The sequence below is a fragment of the Marmota marmota genome, unplaced genomic scaffold (genome assembly GCF_001458135.2).
Source record: "Marmota marmota marmota unplaced genomic scaffold, marMar, whole genome shotgun sequence".
Taxonomy (NCBI): domain Eukaryota; kingdom Metazoa; phylum Chordata; class Mammalia; order Rodentia; family Sciuridae; genus Marmota; species Marmota marmota.
In genome coordinates this window covers 563355-585290 of record NW_026000174.1, presented here as the reverse complement: position 1 = coordinate 585290, position 21936 = coordinate 563355, and the positions used below count along the sequence as shown (strand labels likewise).

General features: G+C 34.2%; 1 protein-coding gene across 1 annotated transcript in view; it reads left to right on the top strand.

Annotated features, from left to right (window-relative positions):
* The window catches only part of Tyr (tyrosinase), a 99314-nt gene that overhangs the window by 19099 nt on the left and 58279 nt on the right, over positions 1 to 21936 (top strand). Inside the window, exon 3 of the mRNA XM_015507093.2 lies at positions 12376 to 12523. Coding sequence (XP_015362579.1) covers positions 12376 to 12523 — 148 coding nt within the window. The remainder of the gene's footprint in view (positions 1 to 12375; positions 12524 to 21936) is intronic.

Genomic DNA, 21936 nt, shown 5'->3' with positions numbered 1-21936 from the left:
AAAGGAGTGCATTCCCATTCTTTCATAAAGACATGATTTAGAAGTATGTCTCATCATTTCTGTTCTACCAAGTGGTCAAGCAGATATGGTACATTTAGCCTTAAGGAAACCAAAAAAATGCAATCTCTATAGAGTGGCCATGCACTCAGAAACATTTAGGATACATATTAGGAAAAAGAGAAGAAATCATATTGATGAAAATCATATTAATGAAAAAAGTAGCAGTCTCTGCTGAAATTCCTTTCCCAGTTTTTATAAAATATATAAAATAAAATCACACTTTTACTGCATCTGTCTACTAAACTTTATTTTTTAAAAATGAACTCTGTATTAGTAAATGAAGTGTCAAAATCCTTTATTCCAAATCTTTCAAATTATTACACTTACAAGCATTTGTTGTCTCATTTAGGAAAGTAGAAAGCATTAAACTAAGTAGTGCTACAAGCTGTAACAAACTCTAAAACCTTAGTAGCCTAACCCAATAAAAATTGATTTCTTGTTCAGTCAAAATCCAAAGGCCAATTTAGATGTTCTGTTGGTGAATGACCTTCCACATGGCCATGTTATAATTCTTCAATTCCCTGGTGGATCTTCTGCAGCTTCCTGTGAGACAGGAGATTGGAATGTATGAAGAATTGCACAGGAGAAATACATGGACCAAACCTGGAAGTACCTTCTTAACCTTCTGCCCATACTCCTTTGACCACAATTCATTCACAGCCCACCTCTAAATGCAAGGTTGTTCTTCCTAGAGATAGGGGAAACAGGTTTTGTGAAGTATTTTATTGATGTTTGCTGGGTCTTTCTCTTTGAGCCTCTTCATCATTTTTGATTGTTTGCTTTGTTTCCATTATACAGGAATTGCTAGGGCCATTTAGTTTTGGCCTGGGCTGGACTACCTCATTTACATTGAAATCTCAATTCTTGACTCTGAAAAAAAATAATTTATTTCCCTCTCTCATAATTTCTTTCTTTCTGCAGTATTCTTTCATGTTACCCTGTTTTCCATCAAGTGGGAAAAGGCCATGCAGTTCTAATTTCCCTAGTCATTTTATAATACTCTTTTTTTAAAGATAGCTCCCCAAAAATGTATTCCATGTTTTAACAATAAATAATTGATTTTGTTGTTGAAAAAATCATGTATCTCTCCCCCCCATGACATATGCTCTCATCTCCTCCATGCTGAATAACACCATACTTGGGTTTATTAATTATCCCATCAGGAGACTGTTGAGAGAATAACCTATAGCATAGAAATGTGAGGGCCAGACTCAGAGCTATGGTTCATACTACTTAGTTAAAAGCATAACATTTAGAACATTATGGGGATATTTTAAAAACTATTAGCTTAACTGATTTGACAGTTTTGTTAGCAACAGGGATTGCATGTTTTAGAAAGAGAAATATATATTTCATATTTATGAATTAAAAAATATTTATAGAGCATGCACTGTGTATAGGCACTTTGGAACACAGTAAGAGTACATTCAATATGATACAGATCCTGACCTCTTGGAATTTTCAGTCTAGTTAAGAACCAGATCATGAATAAGAAATTATAATCCAAAGGGAATTCATATTAAAAAGAGGCACATATAATTTTTTTTTAGATAAAGGGACCTAACCAAGTATTTATTGTCAGAGAACATCTCACTAAGGATATGACATCCTCAGGATGAGTTTGAGTAGCTCAGATAAAATTCAAAGAAGAGAAAGAGGATAATTTATAAATTATTTTCATCATCTTCTCTATATTAAAATATGTTAATGTATAAAACAGCATTACAAATTTCAAAAGAGCCCCTGTATTTAATAACAAAGGCTAGCATCAATATAACCTTGCTTTTTCAGTTTCTAAAAACCTTTCACATCCATTATTTTAATTACTCCTCTCAAAAGCCCTATACCATACTTGTTATTATGCATATTAAATAGATGAGGGAACTGATATTTAAGAATTTAAATAACTGTACAAGGTCACACAGCCAGCAAGTAACAAAACTGGATCATTAACAAGATCATGTCCTCAAGATTCCAAATAAAAAGGCCAAGTTTTAGAGGTATCAGAGAATAGTTTTTAAGAGTCTGACTACCTGGGTTTAAATCCTTCTAGTATAATTCACTACTCAGATGACTTTTGGTAAATGTAACATTTATCTACTGAAGATCCTTTATGTACAAAGAGAAGGAAATCATAGTGTCTACCTCATGTGTTATAAAGATTACATGAGTTAATATTTTGTTGTTGTTGTTATTTTGTGGTTCTGGACATCAAATCCAGAGCCTCACACATGCTAGGCAAGCATTCTACCACTGAGCCATGTTCCAAGCCCATGTGATAATATTTGTAAATTACTTAGGACAGTCCTTTTTATATAATGTCAAACTTCACGAAATAAGATTATTGTCTTACATGTTAATACACACACTATAATTTTCTTGCTCTACTAAGAAATCAAATTTTAAACAATGTAGTAGACTGGTACTTGAGGCATCAAATGAATAAGAATCATTTAATAGTGTATTATTCCTAAATCAAATTTATAACCAAGGACAAAGTATAACAAAATGATAGTACATTCTATTAGAATGACTTTTAAAAGCTGTATGAATTGAAATTAGATCTTTCTACAAACTCTTGAAATCAGGTAAAAGAATTACACATGACAAGAAAAACTGGCCATCGGGAGGTGGGCATCTAGCACATATCTTGGTAACACTATCCAAAATTCCAGCCTTCTCTGTGTCTTATGACAGAAATCCTACTGATCAGTCGGATTATATGCTACTTGCAGTCCTGCGATAGGAAGTTTGAGAAGTTCTTTTCCAAAACGGGAAATACCAGGACTTGGCCTCCTTTACCCTGAGAGAGTACATTTTGAAAAAGCAAAGTCTCAGCTTCTTCTCCCAATGAACATGACAAGAATTAAAGGAAACATAACTGGAACACAACATTTACTGTTAATTTTAGTTCTTAGTCACAACTAATAGCTTGTACCAGTTAAGATAAAGCAATGGAATAAGTAAGACCCAATCCCTGAGGTCTGGCAGAAAACTTGCACAAACTCTGTGACTGCCACCTAGTAGCTGTATGATCTTGGACAAGCCTTCTAGATCACAATGAGCTCGATCCCACTTTCTGACTTAGTCCTTTTCTGTGACAGAGTAGTTGAATTTCCAAGAAGTTTATAAGTGGTTCTCCTGCCTCTGGGACTACACTTTTGAAAACTACATCAATTGTGGAGCATTTGGTGACCTTAGCTATCATATAATAAATATATGTTAAGACACCTCCACCACTACATTTGCTTAATTGCTTTGATTTCCACAAGTGAAGAACTCTCCTGGGTCAAATTAGAAGTGTTTTCTAATTTAAAAAAATGCTAATAAATTGCATTTTTGGCTGTAGAACATTATTTGAGAAACCTGGAAGCTGGTTGAATCTTAATCCTTCCAGTATACCTAGGGATTTGCTTAGAATCCAAATATTTTTGACTTCACTTTTACATATCTGCTGTAAGTAGTTTAAATCATGAGACATTATAAAGTACTTTGCAATTAAATACATCTTCTGAAATCATTGTGTGATTTTGAAACTGTGCACTTTGTAGTTCCTCAACTAAGTTGCATATTAGTTAATTAGTAAATTAGAAGGAATGTAAGTCACTATTTAAGAATCTCTTCAATCTTCAGATGTTTTAATATGTATCTTTCAAATTTCTTTATGGTTTCTATTCTCCAATTCTCTTTCTGAATCACTATAAAATATTTAAAAATAGGTTTAAAAGGTTGATTTCAAATCAAATAAATTAAATGTGCTTCATTCTCCTAAAGATTTAACCATGGGCCTTTTCACACTTTATAACAAGCATGATAAAGTGTGATATCTATCATCCAGCTTCCTAGAAAGAAGTATAACTAATAATATAAGATAAAGTATATGAAAATGCCAAGCCATTGCCTGCCACTTGGTAGTTGATCAGTTTTTTAACATCATTCTCAGGATAACACATCGTACCACTTATTCATAAGAGAATATTTCACAGCATAAGTTTGTGATGTGAACGTCTTTGAAGGCAGAAATGTTTTTGGATTGTCAAATTATAGAAAATAAAAATTTCAAAACATTAAGTGCTTGAATTCCATTCTAGACAAATTATATCCAAATTCCAGGTATCAGATCAATATTAAAAACAAAAAAACCTCCACAGAAATATCGGGGGACTAATGAAAGAGAGAGACGGGTTGACAAATTAAAGTTTCCTGTTATCATTCATATGAAACTATGTTTATAAATTTCCCACAGGAATGTAGTATGCAAACTTTAAGGCATAACATTAGAGAATTTGGGGTACTGTCACTGCCTTTTGTAAAGATCTTTGAGCCATTTTGGCATCTGTGATTATTAACAAGTTTTCCAACAGACTTCCTAGGCGTTTTGTGGATACGAGTAAGACAATAATATAATTTGCCCCTTTATTGCTGGGTGGCTAGCATCCCACCAGCTCAGGGACCTGCTTAGAAGGTGTGAATTGCCGGGGAAAATAGAAAGTCTGAAATACTTAGAAAGAAATAGAGACAGAGCCGGATATTAGATAAAAAGGTGCATGTCTGATAGGTCTTCTAGTCCTGAAAGGAGCTGGAATTGAACAACTGAAGGGTGGTCCCAATTCTTTATTTAAGGGGCAGTACATAAAAGGCAGGGATAAAGTTTCAGTGGGAGGAGTATTGCTTCTAGCTGTGACAGAAGTCTTGCAGTAAACAGGTTGATTGGCATTTTGGCAAGCCACACCCACCTCCCAGAGGCTGTGTGGCTCCAGCAGGTCACCCTATCTTGGATGCTGTGCTGAACTTTGATGGAGCTAGGTAGGAAGCCACATGAACCAGGCAAGGTTGCTACTGGCAATGCTGATACTAGGTTTTCCTGCTTAATGGCTTCAACATCGTTTTACTTCACGCATAGTTCACATATGGGTCATGGATGGCTCCTGGCACACCTTTCTATATTTCAATGCATTTTGAAAATGGCAAGTCCACAAATTCATTTCAGGAGCATAGTAAGATGAGTTTTCCAAGATGTATCAGTAACATAGTGCAGACACTGCTCAACTCTGGTAAATAGAAAAGAGCAAAGATTTTGGAATCTATCAAAGCTATGTTCAATTCATTGATTCCAAATACTAGCTTGAATTTCAATATGCTACTTAAATTTTATAAACTGCAGTTTTCTCATCTGTAAATTTGGAATAGTGATAAAAATTTTTATCATACATAACACTAAGATGCAAATGAGATTATGTACATGAAAGATTTTGAAAAGCTGGATGTATGTAATTATTAATATTCAGTGCTTGAAATTTCTTTTGGATTCATTCTTCCAGCAAATAATAAAAATCTCAGCAAGAGAAGCTACTGATGCGGCATAAGCATTTCTATTTTTTAAAGGTAATTTCACCAGTCAAAAAAAAAAAAAAGAGAGAGAAAGAGAGAATTTTAAGCAAAATAGAAAATATTTATTCATATTTTAATATTATTTGTTTCTATCATATTTTATCTATTATATCACTTGACAAGTACCAGATAGAGCTCTCTGATGATCCCTTATAGGTTTTATGGTGAAAAATGTATCTTTCCTATTCCAAACCTCTGTTGGATGTATAAAGGAAGAATTGATAAATATTTTATGGTTGTTTTTCTTTTAAATACAGAGACATGCAAGACTCTGATTTTGACTATGGAAAAATCAAAGCAAAGTATTTGATCCCTACTTCTGAGGCATATCCAGTCTATTTGAAGAGACAAGTACATATTTCAAATTTGTTAATATAATCAGATAGAGCCCAGGAAGGAGGGGATGTCTGGTGTGAGAATGGGACCTGATGGCCTGGAGTGACAAGAAAAGACTTTTCTGTAGTGGGAGTGCCCGTGTTCTTGGCTTGCAGCTCCCATCACCAACATACACTTAAAAACACAGCCATGTTATAGAAAAAAATAAGTCCTACTCAGAAAGTACCCCTTTGTGCCAGATCTGTACTAGATGTTCTCATATATGCTGTAAAAATTAATCTTCACTACAACCAAAAAGATGAGTATTAGTTGCTCTTTCTTTTGCCATTGAAGAAACTAAAGCTCAAAAAAAGAGAAGCAAGTTGACAAGAGTCTGATAAGAGTCCTACTTTTCAATAAGGAACAGGTCTGCAGAGCTCTAAAAATACTTTCTCGATAGCAGTACCTTCAAACAGGAATAGATACAATACTGTAGGTTCACAAAGACTCTAAAGGATCCACAGCACAGAGAATTTTAAGGAAATTTATTTTCACGTCCTCTTCAAAGTTTAGGACCAAGAGCGTTCCTGAGGCTTCTCCTTTACCATTTCCCCTCACCTTGTCCTTTTCCTGAACATTAGGAGAAATTCTTATTTCTTATATGTATGCATGCATTACAAGATAGTGTTTGCCCAGAAAGGGAAAAAATTTCCAGGGTACCAAAAATTGGAGAATACAAAATATTGACAACAATATTGTCAAATGAATGACTTTAATGGTCAGAGAATACCGATTATATGAATGGTTTATAATAAATTCATAGTTTATAATATTGCTTTTATCAAAATATTACTGATTGAATTGTTAGATGATGGGTTAGATTATGAAAACTTATCTTTATCCTGAGTTATGTAATTTTGGCACAGAAAATTCAAAATGAGTACAAATACTCAAGTGAAATTCTTATACATTTTTTACATTTCCAGTTTATTATTCATTAAAACATTTTCACAGATTTTTAAAAAAATTCAGAACAGAATTCTGATACTGAACTCTGTCCTTACTAAGATATTATTCATCCCTGAATATTTAAATTAACTTTTATACAATCTTTTATCAATCTCGTAGGTAATACATAGTCAATAAAATTCTACTTTAACATTTAAAAACTGTTTTGTAAAATATTTATGTATGTGATTTTGATCAATTTAATGCAAGCTCTATCCAGAAAATTAGACTAGCATTAACACAAAATTTTCAAAATTATTTTAATTAATATATCTCTTTATTACAAAAAAAGCATAATGGGCTAGTTATTATTTTTATTTTTAGTGGACATAAAATTGTTTATGGTATGTAAAGTATGTTTTGCTACATGTATACATAAGAACTAAATGGAGGCAATTAACATAGGTATTACATATTTATCATTTCTTGGTTTAGAGAACTTTTTAAATCTACTTTATTACCACTTTTCTTTTTAATTAATATTTTTTATTGGTGCTTCATATTTGTATATTATGATGGGACTTGTTAGATTTATATACATGCACATATGCACATAATATGACAATATAATTTGGCCAATATCATTCCCTAGTATGTCCCTTTTCCTTCCCCTTCTTATTTCCTTGGTCCCTTTCTTCTAACTGATCTCCCTTCAATTTTCATGAGTTCTGCCACTTCACCAGCTTTTCTTCCCCCTCCCTCTTTTCCTTCTACATATAAGAGAAAACATAAGATCCTCAACTATTTGCATTTGACTTATTTTGCTTAACATATGTTTTCAAGTTCCATCCATTTATCTGACAATAATATTATTTCATTCTCCTTTATGTCTGAATAAAAGTCCACTGTGTATTTATAGCACATTTTCTTCATCCATTTATCTATTGATGAACACCTAGGTTGGCTCCACAGCTTGGTTATTGTGAACTTTGCTGCTGTAAATATGGGTATGAATGTATTGCTAGAACATGCTTGACTTTAATTCTTTAGAGTAAATACTGAAGGGTGGTATTTCTGGGTCATAACATAGTTCCATACCTAGTCTTTTGAGGAACCTCCATACAGATTTCCGTAGTGGTTGTACTAATTTACAGTTCCACCATCAATGTAAAAGTGTTTCTTTTTGCCACATCATATAGCATTTATTAATATTGTTTGTATTCTTGATGGCTGCCATTCTAACTGGAGTCAGATGAAATCTCGGTGTAATTTTGATTTGTGTATTCCTAAGAACTACTAATCTTGAAATATTTTTCATATATTGTTGAACATTTGTATTTCTTACTTTTATACTGTGAATTAAACCCAGGAGTGTTTAACCCCTACATCACTCACCACCCTTTTTTATTTTATTTTTTATTGAGAGACAGGGTATTGTTAAATCACTTAGGGACTTGCTAAGTTGCGGAGGTTGGCTTTGAATTTGAGATCCTCTGCCTCAGCCTCCTAAGCTCCTGGGATTACAGATGTGTGCCACCACACCCAGCTATAGACATCTATTTCTATAGCAAAAGCAGAGAATTTTTTAAAAAGTTTATGAATATCACCTATGAGGATGTTTCAAACTAGATCACTCTAGAATACATTGAAAAAGAAGGCTGGGCCCTAAAAAGTCCCACACATAAAAGTGAAAGAGGAGTCTATCCTAATAGATGCATAAAACCCAAGACAGGATTACAAGAAATATTAAGAAAAAAAGGTAACTGAAACTTCCTAAAGTGCATAATTCACCAGCAACCAACTCCAAAGTTGTTGAAGTGGATGAAATATCAAACAAAATATTTAAAAGAATGTTCATCAAGAGGATCAATGAAATCCAAGATAACACAGAAAACAACTGAATAAAGACACAGCAAATCAAACAAAATACTTGGTTGAAAATCTCTCTGTTAGAGTAGACCATGTTGGAGACAGAATGCCAGAGCAGGAAGAAAATGTGGCCAACCTTGAACATTTTGACAGTATTAAAAGAAAAGTAATTATGACCATAATATACAAGAATTCTAGGATAACATTAAGATTTAAGAATGAGGGCCTGGGATTGTGGCTCAGTGGTAGAGTGTTCGCCTAGCATGCACAAGGCACTGGGTTCAATCCTCAGCACCACATAAATGTAAAATAAAGATGTTATATCCACCTAAAATTTAATAAAAATATTTTAAAAATATTTAAGAATGAAGGGAATTAAAGAGGAGTGTGAGATGCAGGCTAATGGCATCAATAACCTCTATAGAGAAATAATAACAGAAAAATTTCCAAACCTTGAGAAGGATATACAGGATGCATTCAGAACTCCAAATAGACAAGATCAAACAAGAAATCTCTTCATGACACATTATAATTAAAATGTCTAACATAGAGCACAAACACAGAATTTTAAAAGCTTCAGGAGAAAAACATCAGGTCACATTTAGAAGCAAGCCAATCAAAATTACTTCAGATTTCTGAGCACAAACTCTAAAATCCAGGCGGGCTTGGATTAATGTTTTCTAAGTCCTGAAGGAAAATAACTGTCAACTTAGAGTGCTATATTCAGCAAGTTATCCTTCAGAATTGAAGAAATAAAAACCTTCCACGATAAGCAGAAACTAAAAGAATTTATAACTAAGCTGGCACAACACAAAATACTTAAATACATTACACAGAAGAAATAAAAAAAATAAACCTCAAGCTCGCAAATGGACAAAACTCATTTGAAGACTAGCTAAGCAAACAAGTACAAGACCAAATTAAATATTAGAAATAAAAGATATCAACTCTACAATGAATAGACATAGGTTGGCGGAATGAATTGAAAACCAAGAAACAACCATATATTAAAAATTTTTATGAATTTTTTGTGCTTTTACTCATACTAACAGTAGAATATATTTTGATATATGATTCATACAAAGAGTATAACTTCCCATTCTTGTGGTTATACATGATATGAATTTACACTGGTTGTGTATTTATATATGAACATAGGAAACTTATGTCTGATTTATTCTACTGTCTTTCATATTCTCACCCTTCTACCCGCTTTCTTTCATTCTCTTTTCTCTAATCCAATGAACTTCTATTCTTCCCTACCCACCTCATTGTGTGTTAGCATCTGAATATCAGGGAGAATATCTAGCCTTTGTTTTTTGGGGATTGGTTTATTTCACTTAGCATGATAGTCTCTAGTTTCATCCATTTACTAGCAAATGCCATAATTTCATTATTCTTTATGGCTGAGTAATATTCCATTGTGTGTGTGTGCGTGTGCATGTGCGTGTGTGTGTGTGAGACATTTTCTTTATCCACTCATATGTTCAAGGGCATCTACTTTGTTTCCATAGCTCTGCTATTGTGAATTAAGCTTTTACAAGCATTGATGTGGCTGTTTCACTATAGAATGCTGTTTTTAAGTCCTTTGAAGACCCAGCTACATTTTATTTGTCTACTATAACATCTGCAATACTAATTAAAAAAAAATAGAAATGGTGAAGTAAAAAATTGCCAACAGCAATAACAATAATAGCCAGGAACTAGATCTGACATTAAAGTAAACAGCAAGTGTCAACTATGCCATCTATAGTACTAATAACTGCAGCAATATGAATAGCGAGGACCAGAGTTAAAAGATGGTAAGAATACAGTTGATTAATAGAAAATAAAATGTAATAGGTAGTTTCTTAACAACGTATGATATAATGGAAAATTGGTATCAACTATTACCACCATGTGACACACTAGATCTCCTAAACCTACTCCTCTTATATAATTGAAATTTTGTATACTTTGACCAGCATTTTCCCAATACAATTTTTAAAAATTGTTTTCATCATAAAATATGTCACATTTAGGAATAATTCTATGAGAAATTAAATTATAAAGGCTAAGCTGAACATAAAAAGGAAACTCTATAATGTTCCAACTATGAGCTCATTTAGATATTTTTTATATGAATGATGTTATCAAATCATTAAGGTAAAAGCACTTTTACAATATTTTATAAAAATACATACTATTGGTCATGGCCCTGAATTATATTCTCTGAAACTATTTATAATTATGCATAAAACAATTTGAAGCTTACTTAAGAATGTGAAAGAAAGTATGTAAAATTCCATGAATAAAACTTGAATTTAGAGTTATTCAAAGACAGAAATGTTGTCCTCAATGACAAGATTTATTGCCATATAAGAAATGCAGTAAACCCGTGCATTTAAGAACTCAAGCACCACAGTGAAATAGGGTTCTGTTCCAAACCCTACGCCTTCTATTCTTTAATCTTACACACAAATTTCTTTACCTCTGTAAGCCTTTTTCTTCCATATCCATAATAATGTAAGTGCCTAATTTGTATGATCATTCTCAACCTAATATGAAATCATTATATGAAAATCATGATAAACTCTTGGAAAAATGTTTACACATAGTAAATGCCATGTATATTGTTTTAGTCAGATTTTGTTTTGTTTTGTTTTTTAACTGCTGTGACTAAAAGGACCCAACCAGAACAATTGCAGGGGAGGAAACATTTATTAGAGGGCTCAGGGTTTCAGAGGTCTTAGTTCATAGAACCCAGCTCCATTCCTCAGGGCTCAAGGTGAGGCAGAACATTATGACTGAAGAGTATGACAGACAGAAACAGCTCACATGATGATCACAAAGCAGAGAGACAGATTTTCACTTGCTAGTTACAAATATATACCCCAAAGAGACACCCCAATTCCCACCTCCTCCAGCCACACCCTACCACTTCAGTTACTACTCAGTTAATCCCTATCAGGGGATTAATTCACTGATTGGGTTAAGACTCTCCCAACTCAATCATTTTTCCTCTGAACCTGCTTACACTGTCTCACAAGTGAGCTTCTGGGGGACACCTTACATCTAAATTATTATATATGTGCATATATATATATTATATATATATATATATATATATATATATATATTTTTTTTTTTCCACAATAGTTATTTTAGACAACGAAATCCCATCAAGAGAGAACTGTATGTTATGAGGGTAATTTTACAGAGATCAGTGATTGGTATGGTCTTTGAGAGTGAGTTCTAATTAACTTTGAAATAAATGTTTTTACAAAAATCACATTATGACCTGGTATCCATAAGACTGTCAAGGATGAATTATAATATAGGAGGTCACAAATTTTGTGCTTTCTCTTCTTCCAGATACCCACATTAAAGTGTTCTCTAAATCTGGAAAGCAAGGGGACATGTAATGGACTAAAAAGAACTCTAAGTGCTATTGCAAATTGAAGTAAAAAATGACTATGCTGATTATTATAAAATGCTCTTATCACTTTGAAGTATTGAAAGGAGGAATAATAGAAGTAACCAGGGGAGCACAAATTGGTTCAGCCTATTCCATCTGCTTAATCCATCAATTATACTCAATTTAACACCATTCAGTTGCACAAGATTTATTGAATACTCACCAGGTATCCTGAATGTAAGGAATCCCAATACAGAATGAATTTTCTTATTGATTTGATTTTTGAATTAGGCTTTCCATTGAAGTTGTAGAGCAAATGAGATAATTGCTTGTATTTTTAATCATTTAGGTAAACTAATTTTTTTTTTTTTTTGCAATTTTCTTTTGACCAACAGGATTTGCTAGTCCACTTACTGGGATAGCAGATACCACTCAAAGCAGCATGCACAATGCTTTGCACATCTATATGAATGGAACGATGTCACAGGTGCAGGGATCAGCCAATGATCCCATTTTTCTTCTTCATCATGCCTTTGTTGACAGGTTAGTTGAGACTTTTTCATAAATTATGTGTTTGTTAGATTTAAATATAGTAAATATCTATCAAATGTGACTTTAGTTATCACATAAAAGCAAATAAATTTTTGTCATTTGTTTTTTTTTTTTTTTCAGAAGGATATCCTAAGCCAGTGATTTGTATTCAATGTTTTATAAAAGAAGTGTTTAGTAAAGAGAAAGCTTTAAGGGAGGGAAGAGTAAGGCTGGATATGAATGAGAAGAAGCCATTTAAGGGTACAGTTTTATTTGAAGTCCTACACTCAGCCAGGTCTTGATAGTTTATAGAGTATATTTCAGTTTGTAAACCCTTCCTAAATAGCCATTAAGTGCAGATTGCCCTGAGGTAGGAGATATAGAACTCCCAAGGACAGGCTAGCTGTCTGCTAGGCTATATGGTTCTAGTTCCCAGACCTTCTTAAGGCATGTAGTTAAGAGTAAAATCATTAACACACAAGATTAATGAGGTAATCGTTGTAGCATACTAAAGAATATTGAAAGAACAATGTGTGGTTGCATTCATGAAGAGGATAAAGTGATTATTTCAGGATATTGAGTGTTCAGACTATGATTTCCAAAAAAAAACTTATTTATTGCGTTTGAAGCAAAATAACTACTGGTGGTGGAGGATTTGTTTGAAGGTGGTCATTTGGACTTTAGAGAACCAACTAGAGTTTCTAACTTCTAGCTCTTCAGGACTTTCTCAGACAGAGCAATATGTTGGAGTGGTTAATGACAGTGTGGACCAGTGTTGGGGGAACACTCTCTCAGGGCTTTCTGGCTGCCATGAGCTGAGCAGCTTTCCCCCTCCATGCCCTTCTGCCATGATGTTCCTGCAATAAATTCAGCCATCCATCAACTCAGACCTGTGAAACTGTAAGCCAAAATAAGGCTTTCATTCTCTAAGTTGTTCTTCTTAGTTACATTAGTCACAGTGATGAAAAGCTGACTAACCAGGTTTCCACTATATTTATAAGTGAAGAGGTAGTTCAAACATAACTTTTTCATAGCTTCTTCCACTACCCCAAGGCACTTGCACCATTCTTTTGGGTCTTTAAAAATTTTTGTGTGAGCCAGACGCTGTGGTGCATGCCCATAATTCCAGCAGCTCAGGAGGCTGAAGCAGGAGGATCATGAGTTCAAAGCCAGACTCAGCAGTTTAGCGAGGCCTTAAGTAACTCAGTGAGATCCTGTCTCTAAATAAAATATAAAAGAGTGCTGGGGATGTGGCTGGGTTCAATTCCCAGCGCCAAAAACAAACAACACAACAACAAACTTGTGTGCTTCCCTTTCCATAGATTAAAACATATTATAATTGTCCAATTACTAGTTTACCTGACAAAATCTTGAATTTTTACTTCACTTTTCATTTTATCTGACACATCTTTTTTTAAAATTTATATTCTTTGTACTCAGCATAATGCCAAACACAACATCATTTAAATGAATAAATGAAGGATTACAATGTCTAATTATGGTGTTCTAACTAGAAACCTAGCTAGGAGAAGTGATTTAAGTATATTATCTACTGCCCTTTCACAAAGTACACTGCAAATACATTTAGTGAACTCTTGTATATAATGAAAAATTCAGTATTCATTAAAATTATGATGTATATTTAAATTGTTGTGTTTTAAATGTTTAGTATATATTTAAGTAAGGAATGAATGTTTTAGAACAGAATACTTAATAATATCCTATTTCACAAGCATATGCATTTGTATTCATATGTGCATATGTTTATGAATAGAGCCAAGAAAGGATATTAATTCATATTGATAATTTATTTCTGGTTGGTAGACTTAGGCATGAACTTTATGTTCTCTGCACTTATTTGTTATTTTTTGAAGTGGGCATAGACACCTTTGCAATAATACTAATAGTGCCAATTCCCCCAAATGAGACAAACAAGCAAACACAGAAATAGGGTGAAATGTGTAATCATTTACCTAGAGCTCTGAAAGCTGCTTCACATTCTGTCCACATGCTTTTAATCTATTTTTATTAAAGCAATTGCTGGTGATTCTTTTTCTGAATCCTATCCTCCATAGATTGATTGAATGAAGAATTGTACTAGGCAGTTGAGCTCAGGATGCTATGTCACTGTCTGTCCGGCAGCAGCTTCTAAAGTGCTTGCAGTTTAGCACAACCTGCTCATGGTGAGGGTGCTACATTCAATGACTCCAGACACCTTCTTATTTCTGCAGGCTTTCAAATTCCCTATATGGAAATAGTCTGAATTGAACTAACTCTTGCTTATCTATGTCTCGATTTCAGATGATCTGTTTGGACTTATGTTACACATTGGGCAGCAATGTTTCCATTTTCAAGTTTTACCAATAGTACCAGTTTTTGTGTTGATAGCAAACTCAGGAAGGAATAAAAAGTGTTAGTACTGGATGGTGTGTAAGATAAATGCCAGAGCAGCAGAAAGCAGCTTTCTAAACATGTTCCTTTGCTTTGCATTTCACTAAGAAAGCCTTCCATGGAGAAAAGCAAGCACTCCTCCATACACCTGCATCCATTCATCTGTTCCTTCAACAAGCATTAAATACCTCTAGGTGTCATATGCTATATTAAAACATGAAGATCAAACCATTGTTAAATATTTTATTCTCCACCTAATATTCCCTAGACTAGATATGTAAAGAAACAAGCAACAAAAAGCAAAATGCAACTTCCTTAGTAATAGTTACCGATAGGCCAGAATATTTGGGAGTGAAGAAAAGGACACCAAGGAAGTAGAGAAACCAGAGCTGTTCTTTTCAGCCCCTGTATCTATAGCACCTAACCCCTTGCCTCACACACAGTGAATATTCAATGAGCAATTCGATTCTATTGTTTAGAATACAGTTTTGATCTGAAACCTTTTGAAGAATGAATAGGACTTTGATTCGTGACTTTTGAAAGTAAACAATCAATGGGGAAACAACATAAGAAAGATACAGACAATAGCCAACAGTTACAACATTTTTAAAATCCTAAAACCACAAATAATATTTATTTGAAAACCTATTAGGTACCAAATTCTATGTGTGAATTGATTCATTTAATACCTATGGGAATCCCGCCATCCTATCTGGTAAGTGCCATTTTCATTACATTATGGATGAATACAATGAACTACAGAGGTTAAGTAACATGTACTGTGTGCTGCTTCATAAAGAATTGAAAAACTAGATTGAAGGAATGTAGAGCTATGTATATGACAGAAAGAGGATCTTCTTCCTCCAAAGGGGAAGCAGGAGCAGTCAACACAAGTGGTTATTTTGAACACTTGTAAAGCAGCATGGGTACTGCAGTAAGAAGTGAGCCAAACAGAACAAATTGATTAAAAAAAAAAAACTCAAAAGAATTCACATTAGAGAATCTGGATTCTAAGTGTGAAGATAAATTCTGTAGTGAAAGAACCATGAGCTCTAGAGTCAGGGCCGCTGAGCATGACCTGGTACTGTGTCATGGTTCTGTAATATCTTGGGGAAATTGCTGAACCATTCTGAGTCTCACTTTCTTTACTTACTAAATTGTGGCTGTGATACTACCTTCCTCAGGGGGATGTGAGTTTATACTTTACAAACTACAAAGCATTTGCAAAAACTAGCTCTCATAAAGAGAGTTTTAGAAAAGCATATACAATATATATTTTTCTTTAGTCATTATTTTCTAAGCACTGTCTACAATTGGTAAGATCTCAGCAATTCCGCGTAGCTTATCTTTTGAGTGCATGGGAATTCTGGCTGGGTGCAAACCTAAAGTAACACATTCCAGGAATGGCTAACCTGCCTTGCTCCTCAGCTACAGATTAATTACATCTCCTGGAGTGAATTCTTGGCTGTATTTGTCAGTGAGGCTTCCCTTCCATTCTGCTCCCCTGTCCAAGCCTCCCATGAGCTATCCTACTAAGAAGGCTACCCTGACCCACATGCCCTCAAAACAGATGCCTTGCCAATTTGGCAGCATAGAAATAGTCCAAGCAGAAGGGTGGTTCTCTGGGGCTTCAGGAATGAACAGCAGATTGCTTCCCTCCTGGTGACTGCAAGACTAAAGCTTGCTCAGAAAGACAGCAATTCTAGGGTTATGGAAGGAGGTAAGCTCAGAAACCATAGAAATATCTTAAAGTCTGCTCTTGCAATCAAATGGTATAGCAGAGGGAGATCTGTCTGTCTGTGGGTTTCTTTTTACACTGTTGGACTGTCACCAGATTTTAAAAGGCTCCCTGATTTTTTTTCTGAAACAGAATTAACTCCCTAGAATAAATGGCAGTTATAGCATTATGTTCATATTTGACCACATTTCTACAGTTGTTTTTGTGTTGTTGTTAGATTTAGCTCTTGGACCAGTCTACATTTGTTAGATTGATTCATTGGTTTATCTATGTCTCCCAGTAAATTATGAGCTCCTTTTAGACCGGGTTTATATATCAGTCATCTCTGGCACCTAACACAGAACCCTGGCACATAGAAGTGATTCATTAAATACTAAACTGTTGTGGAATTGATAACTCTGAATTAGGCAGGCATCTGGTGGGTTATCAATAACATTTTGTTGTGGAGTCAAATGTTGATCAAAGGAAATTGAATTATATTCTATCAACGGATAAAAAAATTGTGCTATAACTAATAACCTAAAGAATGTTCCAACTGCATCCAATTCTTAGTAGGATTAATGTGTTTTGGTACTAGTGAAATTAAATTGTTTAAATTAAAATATTGGTAACCTGAAAATCTCATAGGCAGAAGGGGAAAGAAGCATGAATTTTCAATATTTTTTGCTGAACTTTAAAATCTGAAAGAACATTTCAAGAGCATGACGAAAACTCCTATTTTACAAATAGGAAAACTGGGGTACAGAGGGCATGATCTGCCTAAAGACACAGTTTGTTGCAAAGTGGAAAGAAGTCCCAGAATATGAGGTCCCAGGAGGTAGAATGGAATATTTAACACGATAGTGTGATGTTCAGCCAAGGCAGGCAGAAGCAGTATGATCATAGGAAAGGTCCTCATCATAATTGTTTAGAGAACCAAAGGTCAGAACTGCTAAAATAGCACTAAGCATCAGATCCAAGAGGGCTAGAAAATACATCAAAAGACCAGAAATTAGGAGGCTAGGAGGCAATAAATCATGTGATTAAGATCACAGATTTCAGAATCAGACATGCCTCATTTTGAATTCCAAAGCTGCCACATCTTATTTTATTATCTCAACCAAGTTATTTATTCTCCTCTAAGCATTCCTTTTCTCAGCCAGAAAAATGCTGCTTATGTTAATAGCTACCTCAAGTTTTATCTTTGATTATTATATGATATTTTTATAAATGTATACCAATGTTCTTAGCACACTATTATAAGACAGACAAGATTTTCAACATTTAGATGCTTGCATTCAATGGTGGGGTTAGGAAATTCAAGGAAACCAGGGAAAGAAAGAAAGAAGCACAGAATTCAATTTAGCACTATGGTGTGGTAGAAAATATATACTTATAAATAATTACTTGAGAAGGTTTCAATTGAGATAGACTTGCAATAGCTGCTATCTCTGAGGAAATGAACTATAATTTAACACTGAGATCCAAAAGGAGACAGCCTGTGGGGCAAGTGTTTCAGGAAGTGGGAAGAACAATTCCAAGAGGCCTATGGCAGAAATGAACTTGTCTTATCACAAGGTTAGAAAGGAGACAGAAAAGCAAAAGATGATAAACAAAGGAAATCTATTACAAAATGAGGGTGAGGAGACCAGCAGAACTCTAAGTGCAGTGGAAAGATTTTAAATGATCTTAATCAAGTGTGTTGGCTAGCTTTCCACTTCCAAGGCTAATTTTGGATCACAGATTCAGAGGTTCCAGTCCATGATCAGTTGCCTGTTGCCTTTAGGTCTGTGGTAAGGTAGTACATCATGGTGGGAGCACATGGTAGAGAAAACGCATTCACCTACTGACTGAGAAGCAAAAGAGAGAGAGAGAAAGGGACCAGGGTCTCATTGTTCTCTTCAAGGGCATGTGCTCAATGACCTAAATAAGTGCCTTAGCTGGGGATCAAGCCTTTAGCAAACCTTTAGGCCTTTGGGAGACACCGATCCGAACAATAGAATCTGGATACTGAAATAATTTTAAGATTGACATATTTTAAAATTACCCCAATTGCTCTGGCAAATTAATTGTTGGAACAAGAACTTCAATGGGGGAAGTGACTTACTCTATTGCATTAATTTAGGTGAGAGATAATAGTGATATCAACCAGACAAGTGACAAGGGAGTTGTTGGAAGACAGAGAAACTGAACCCATGATCTTTGAGTGGTAAAAGAAAAAGGATTTATCAACAGACTTGATGATGATATACATATAGCTAATATTAATACTTCTTATAAATGGTGAAAACAATGATGATTTCTAGAGTGTGACACATTAGGGAGAATGGAAGGTCTATTTATAGAAGCAAAAAAGATAAGACAACTAATAATAAATTTTGTGAAGAAAGTGAATTAAAGTTTTCTTCTGGAATATTGAAGTTCTTTAGGATATTACAATTAGATACTAAGAATTCTGTTGGATCTTGGAGTGTTGAAGTTAAAGAAAGAATAGGTTTGGAGTCATGTATTTGGTCACCTTTACTGCAAAGGCACAATGCATTATTAAAAAGATGAGCAGATATTGATGAGTTAGCAAAGAAGAGTTAGAATCTCTGACTAATGAGTATGGACAGAAACAAGGATATGATAACTCACAAAAGCCATGTAGGAGAAAAGCTCAAGAAGCAGGAAGTGGACAAAGAAATTTTTCTTAAGAAGCCAATAAAATGGAGATAGAAAATTATTTGTGGTCTCTGAAAACCTGAGGTTGGTTGTGACCTCAATGACAGCAGATTCAGCAGAGTGGAAGCTACCAGAAGGAGTCAGACTGGAGCAGGTTCTGAACAACCCTTTCAAAAGATTTTGACAAGAAGGGAAGCAGGAAAGGGATATGAAATAAAAAGAGGAATGTGGTCTCATTTTTTTTTAAATATGGAGATATTAGAAAATGTTTGTATGTTATTGGAAATAAAACATACACTCAGAGGGACACAGTGAAGAATCAAAAGACGGCCTCATGGAGTTCTTGAGATTTGAATTCCAAAGCCCAGTAGAGTGGTAGGACCTTTTCTATCAGAAGGGATGAATCTTCCTTTTTTTCCTGATTTAAAGAGGGAAAGGATAGATTATTTATATATAACATATATATATTTTATAATTCCACATAACTTCCAAACTCAGTATTTAAAAAAATCATATTCTGATGTAAATATTTTTATTTCCTCATCCGAATAGAGTGGAGATCGTCACTTCTAAACAGGTGAATGTTGATTGGAAGGATATGAATAGGGCAAGAGTTTATGAAAGGTTTGAGGGAAAAAAAAATGAGATAAAGCTTTTATTTCATTCAATATAGCAGTGGTCTGCTGAATTTGAGAAACATTATGGCCTGGATAACAGGAAAATAATATAACTTCATGTATTTCAATGCAATCTGCTTGATACTACGCAAGGCCATTTCCATATGCACTACTTTCTTCATCCTTAAAATAAGTTTTAATCATCGCCTTTTTAAAAGTCTAAAGACTGAGGATGAGAAAGATTAAAGAATATATCCAATGTTTCAGAACAATTAATTGACGGACATAGGATCTAATTTATTTCTGTCTTACCCAAAGGTCATTGTTTTTTGCATCTGTCACTATATCAATTCAGGAGCTCATGGACAACCACAGAATAAACATCTGTATGATGGTATATTCATTTCCTACAGTTAGTATAATATAGTACAAGAGACTGATTGATTTAAACAGCAGAAAAATATTTTTGCATGATTGTGAAAACAGACATTCAATATCATATTTCATTCCATAACAAGTGGTGAGGATGAAACTCACACTGAGAATGAAGACAGAATAAGAATTTGAAATGTTAAATTACACCCATTATTTTAGAACGATGATGATGATAAAATACAAAACAATTAGATCATTTGGGAGGAATAAAAAAATCTTTAAAGATAGCATTTTCATGAATGACTTTTTTACCCTTTACTAATAAGTAATAAACTGCATCACCTATCACTTAAGAAAAATTTTCTCCCCTCAAAAATGATAGGAAAAAAAAAAAACATTAAAAGAAGCGTTTGAAATGCTTTAAAAAGTAAACTATGAAAAAAAATGTGGCTTCAATTCTAACAGATATAATTTTCTAGGGGGAAATTAATCCATTATTTCTTTAATGAAAAAATTAAAGAATGCTAGCGAGTATAGAAAATCTCCATAGGAAATGCTATATTGTGAATCTCATTTGTTGAATTATTCATAATTTGTATGACTTTATTAATCTAATTTAGATGACATGAGCATTTCTGGAAGCATCAAAATAAAATTTCTTTATATATTGTTGGCAAATCAGGAAACAGAAGATGCATAACCAAGGATGCATCACACAAATGTTATTTCTATCCTACAAGAAAGCAGCCCTGAGATGAGATAAATCTTGTCAAGTACAAACTGTCACAATAATGTAGAATAACAATGAGGATAAGAATCTGTTGGATACTCAGAAAGACATATAAATAAATTCAGGAAGCCAAGGGGTAAGAGGCAGTAAGAAAAGAAGCTTTCTACAGCTGTGTCCTTATACAGAGTAATCCATCAGGAGAAAAATACATGTATTTATCAAAACTAACAATGTTCTTCTATTAAAAAGTGCTTTTCCCACAGAAGAAAGAAGCAGGAAAGTTCCTTTAATCTCAGGAAGAAAACAGCATCAGAACAAACTTCAAGGTTCTTGTTACCAAGTTTCCTTTTACAAAACCAGGAAGACAATGCTTTGGAGAATGGGAATAACACCTACAAAATCCCTTAACCACAATGATCCCTGTTCTGTGAGGTCTTTGATACAAGAATACTAGACATTTGCCCATACAAGTGAAACCACAGAAATGTAAATGTAAGCACAAATAACAGTTGGGAACAGACCTCAACAGATTTAGTGATCCTATTTATTAAGCCAGGGAGTCAATCAATCAGGCATTGGAAGGGTGCATTTTCTGGGCAGAAAATGGCGACAGGGGTCTGCATTTTTTAGGTTACAAAGAGGGTGAATTAATCATTGCAGACTTAAGCAGAACTGTTGGTTTGGAAAGTCAGGGAAAAAGTCGTAAAATTCTGAAATTCATTGTGACTGGGAAGGGATGAAAATACAGAGACCAGCTGGAGCCTCTTGTACCCATTGTTATCCAGAACTGTTTATTTTTTTCCTCCTTCCAGGACTCACTGGAAGGGTGAAAGTCCAGAGCCCAGCGTGCAGTATTTGTTTTTTCCCTTTAGGGCCCATTGTCACTGGGAAGGGATGAATCTCCTCCTCCCCCTCCTCCACCCCTCCCCCT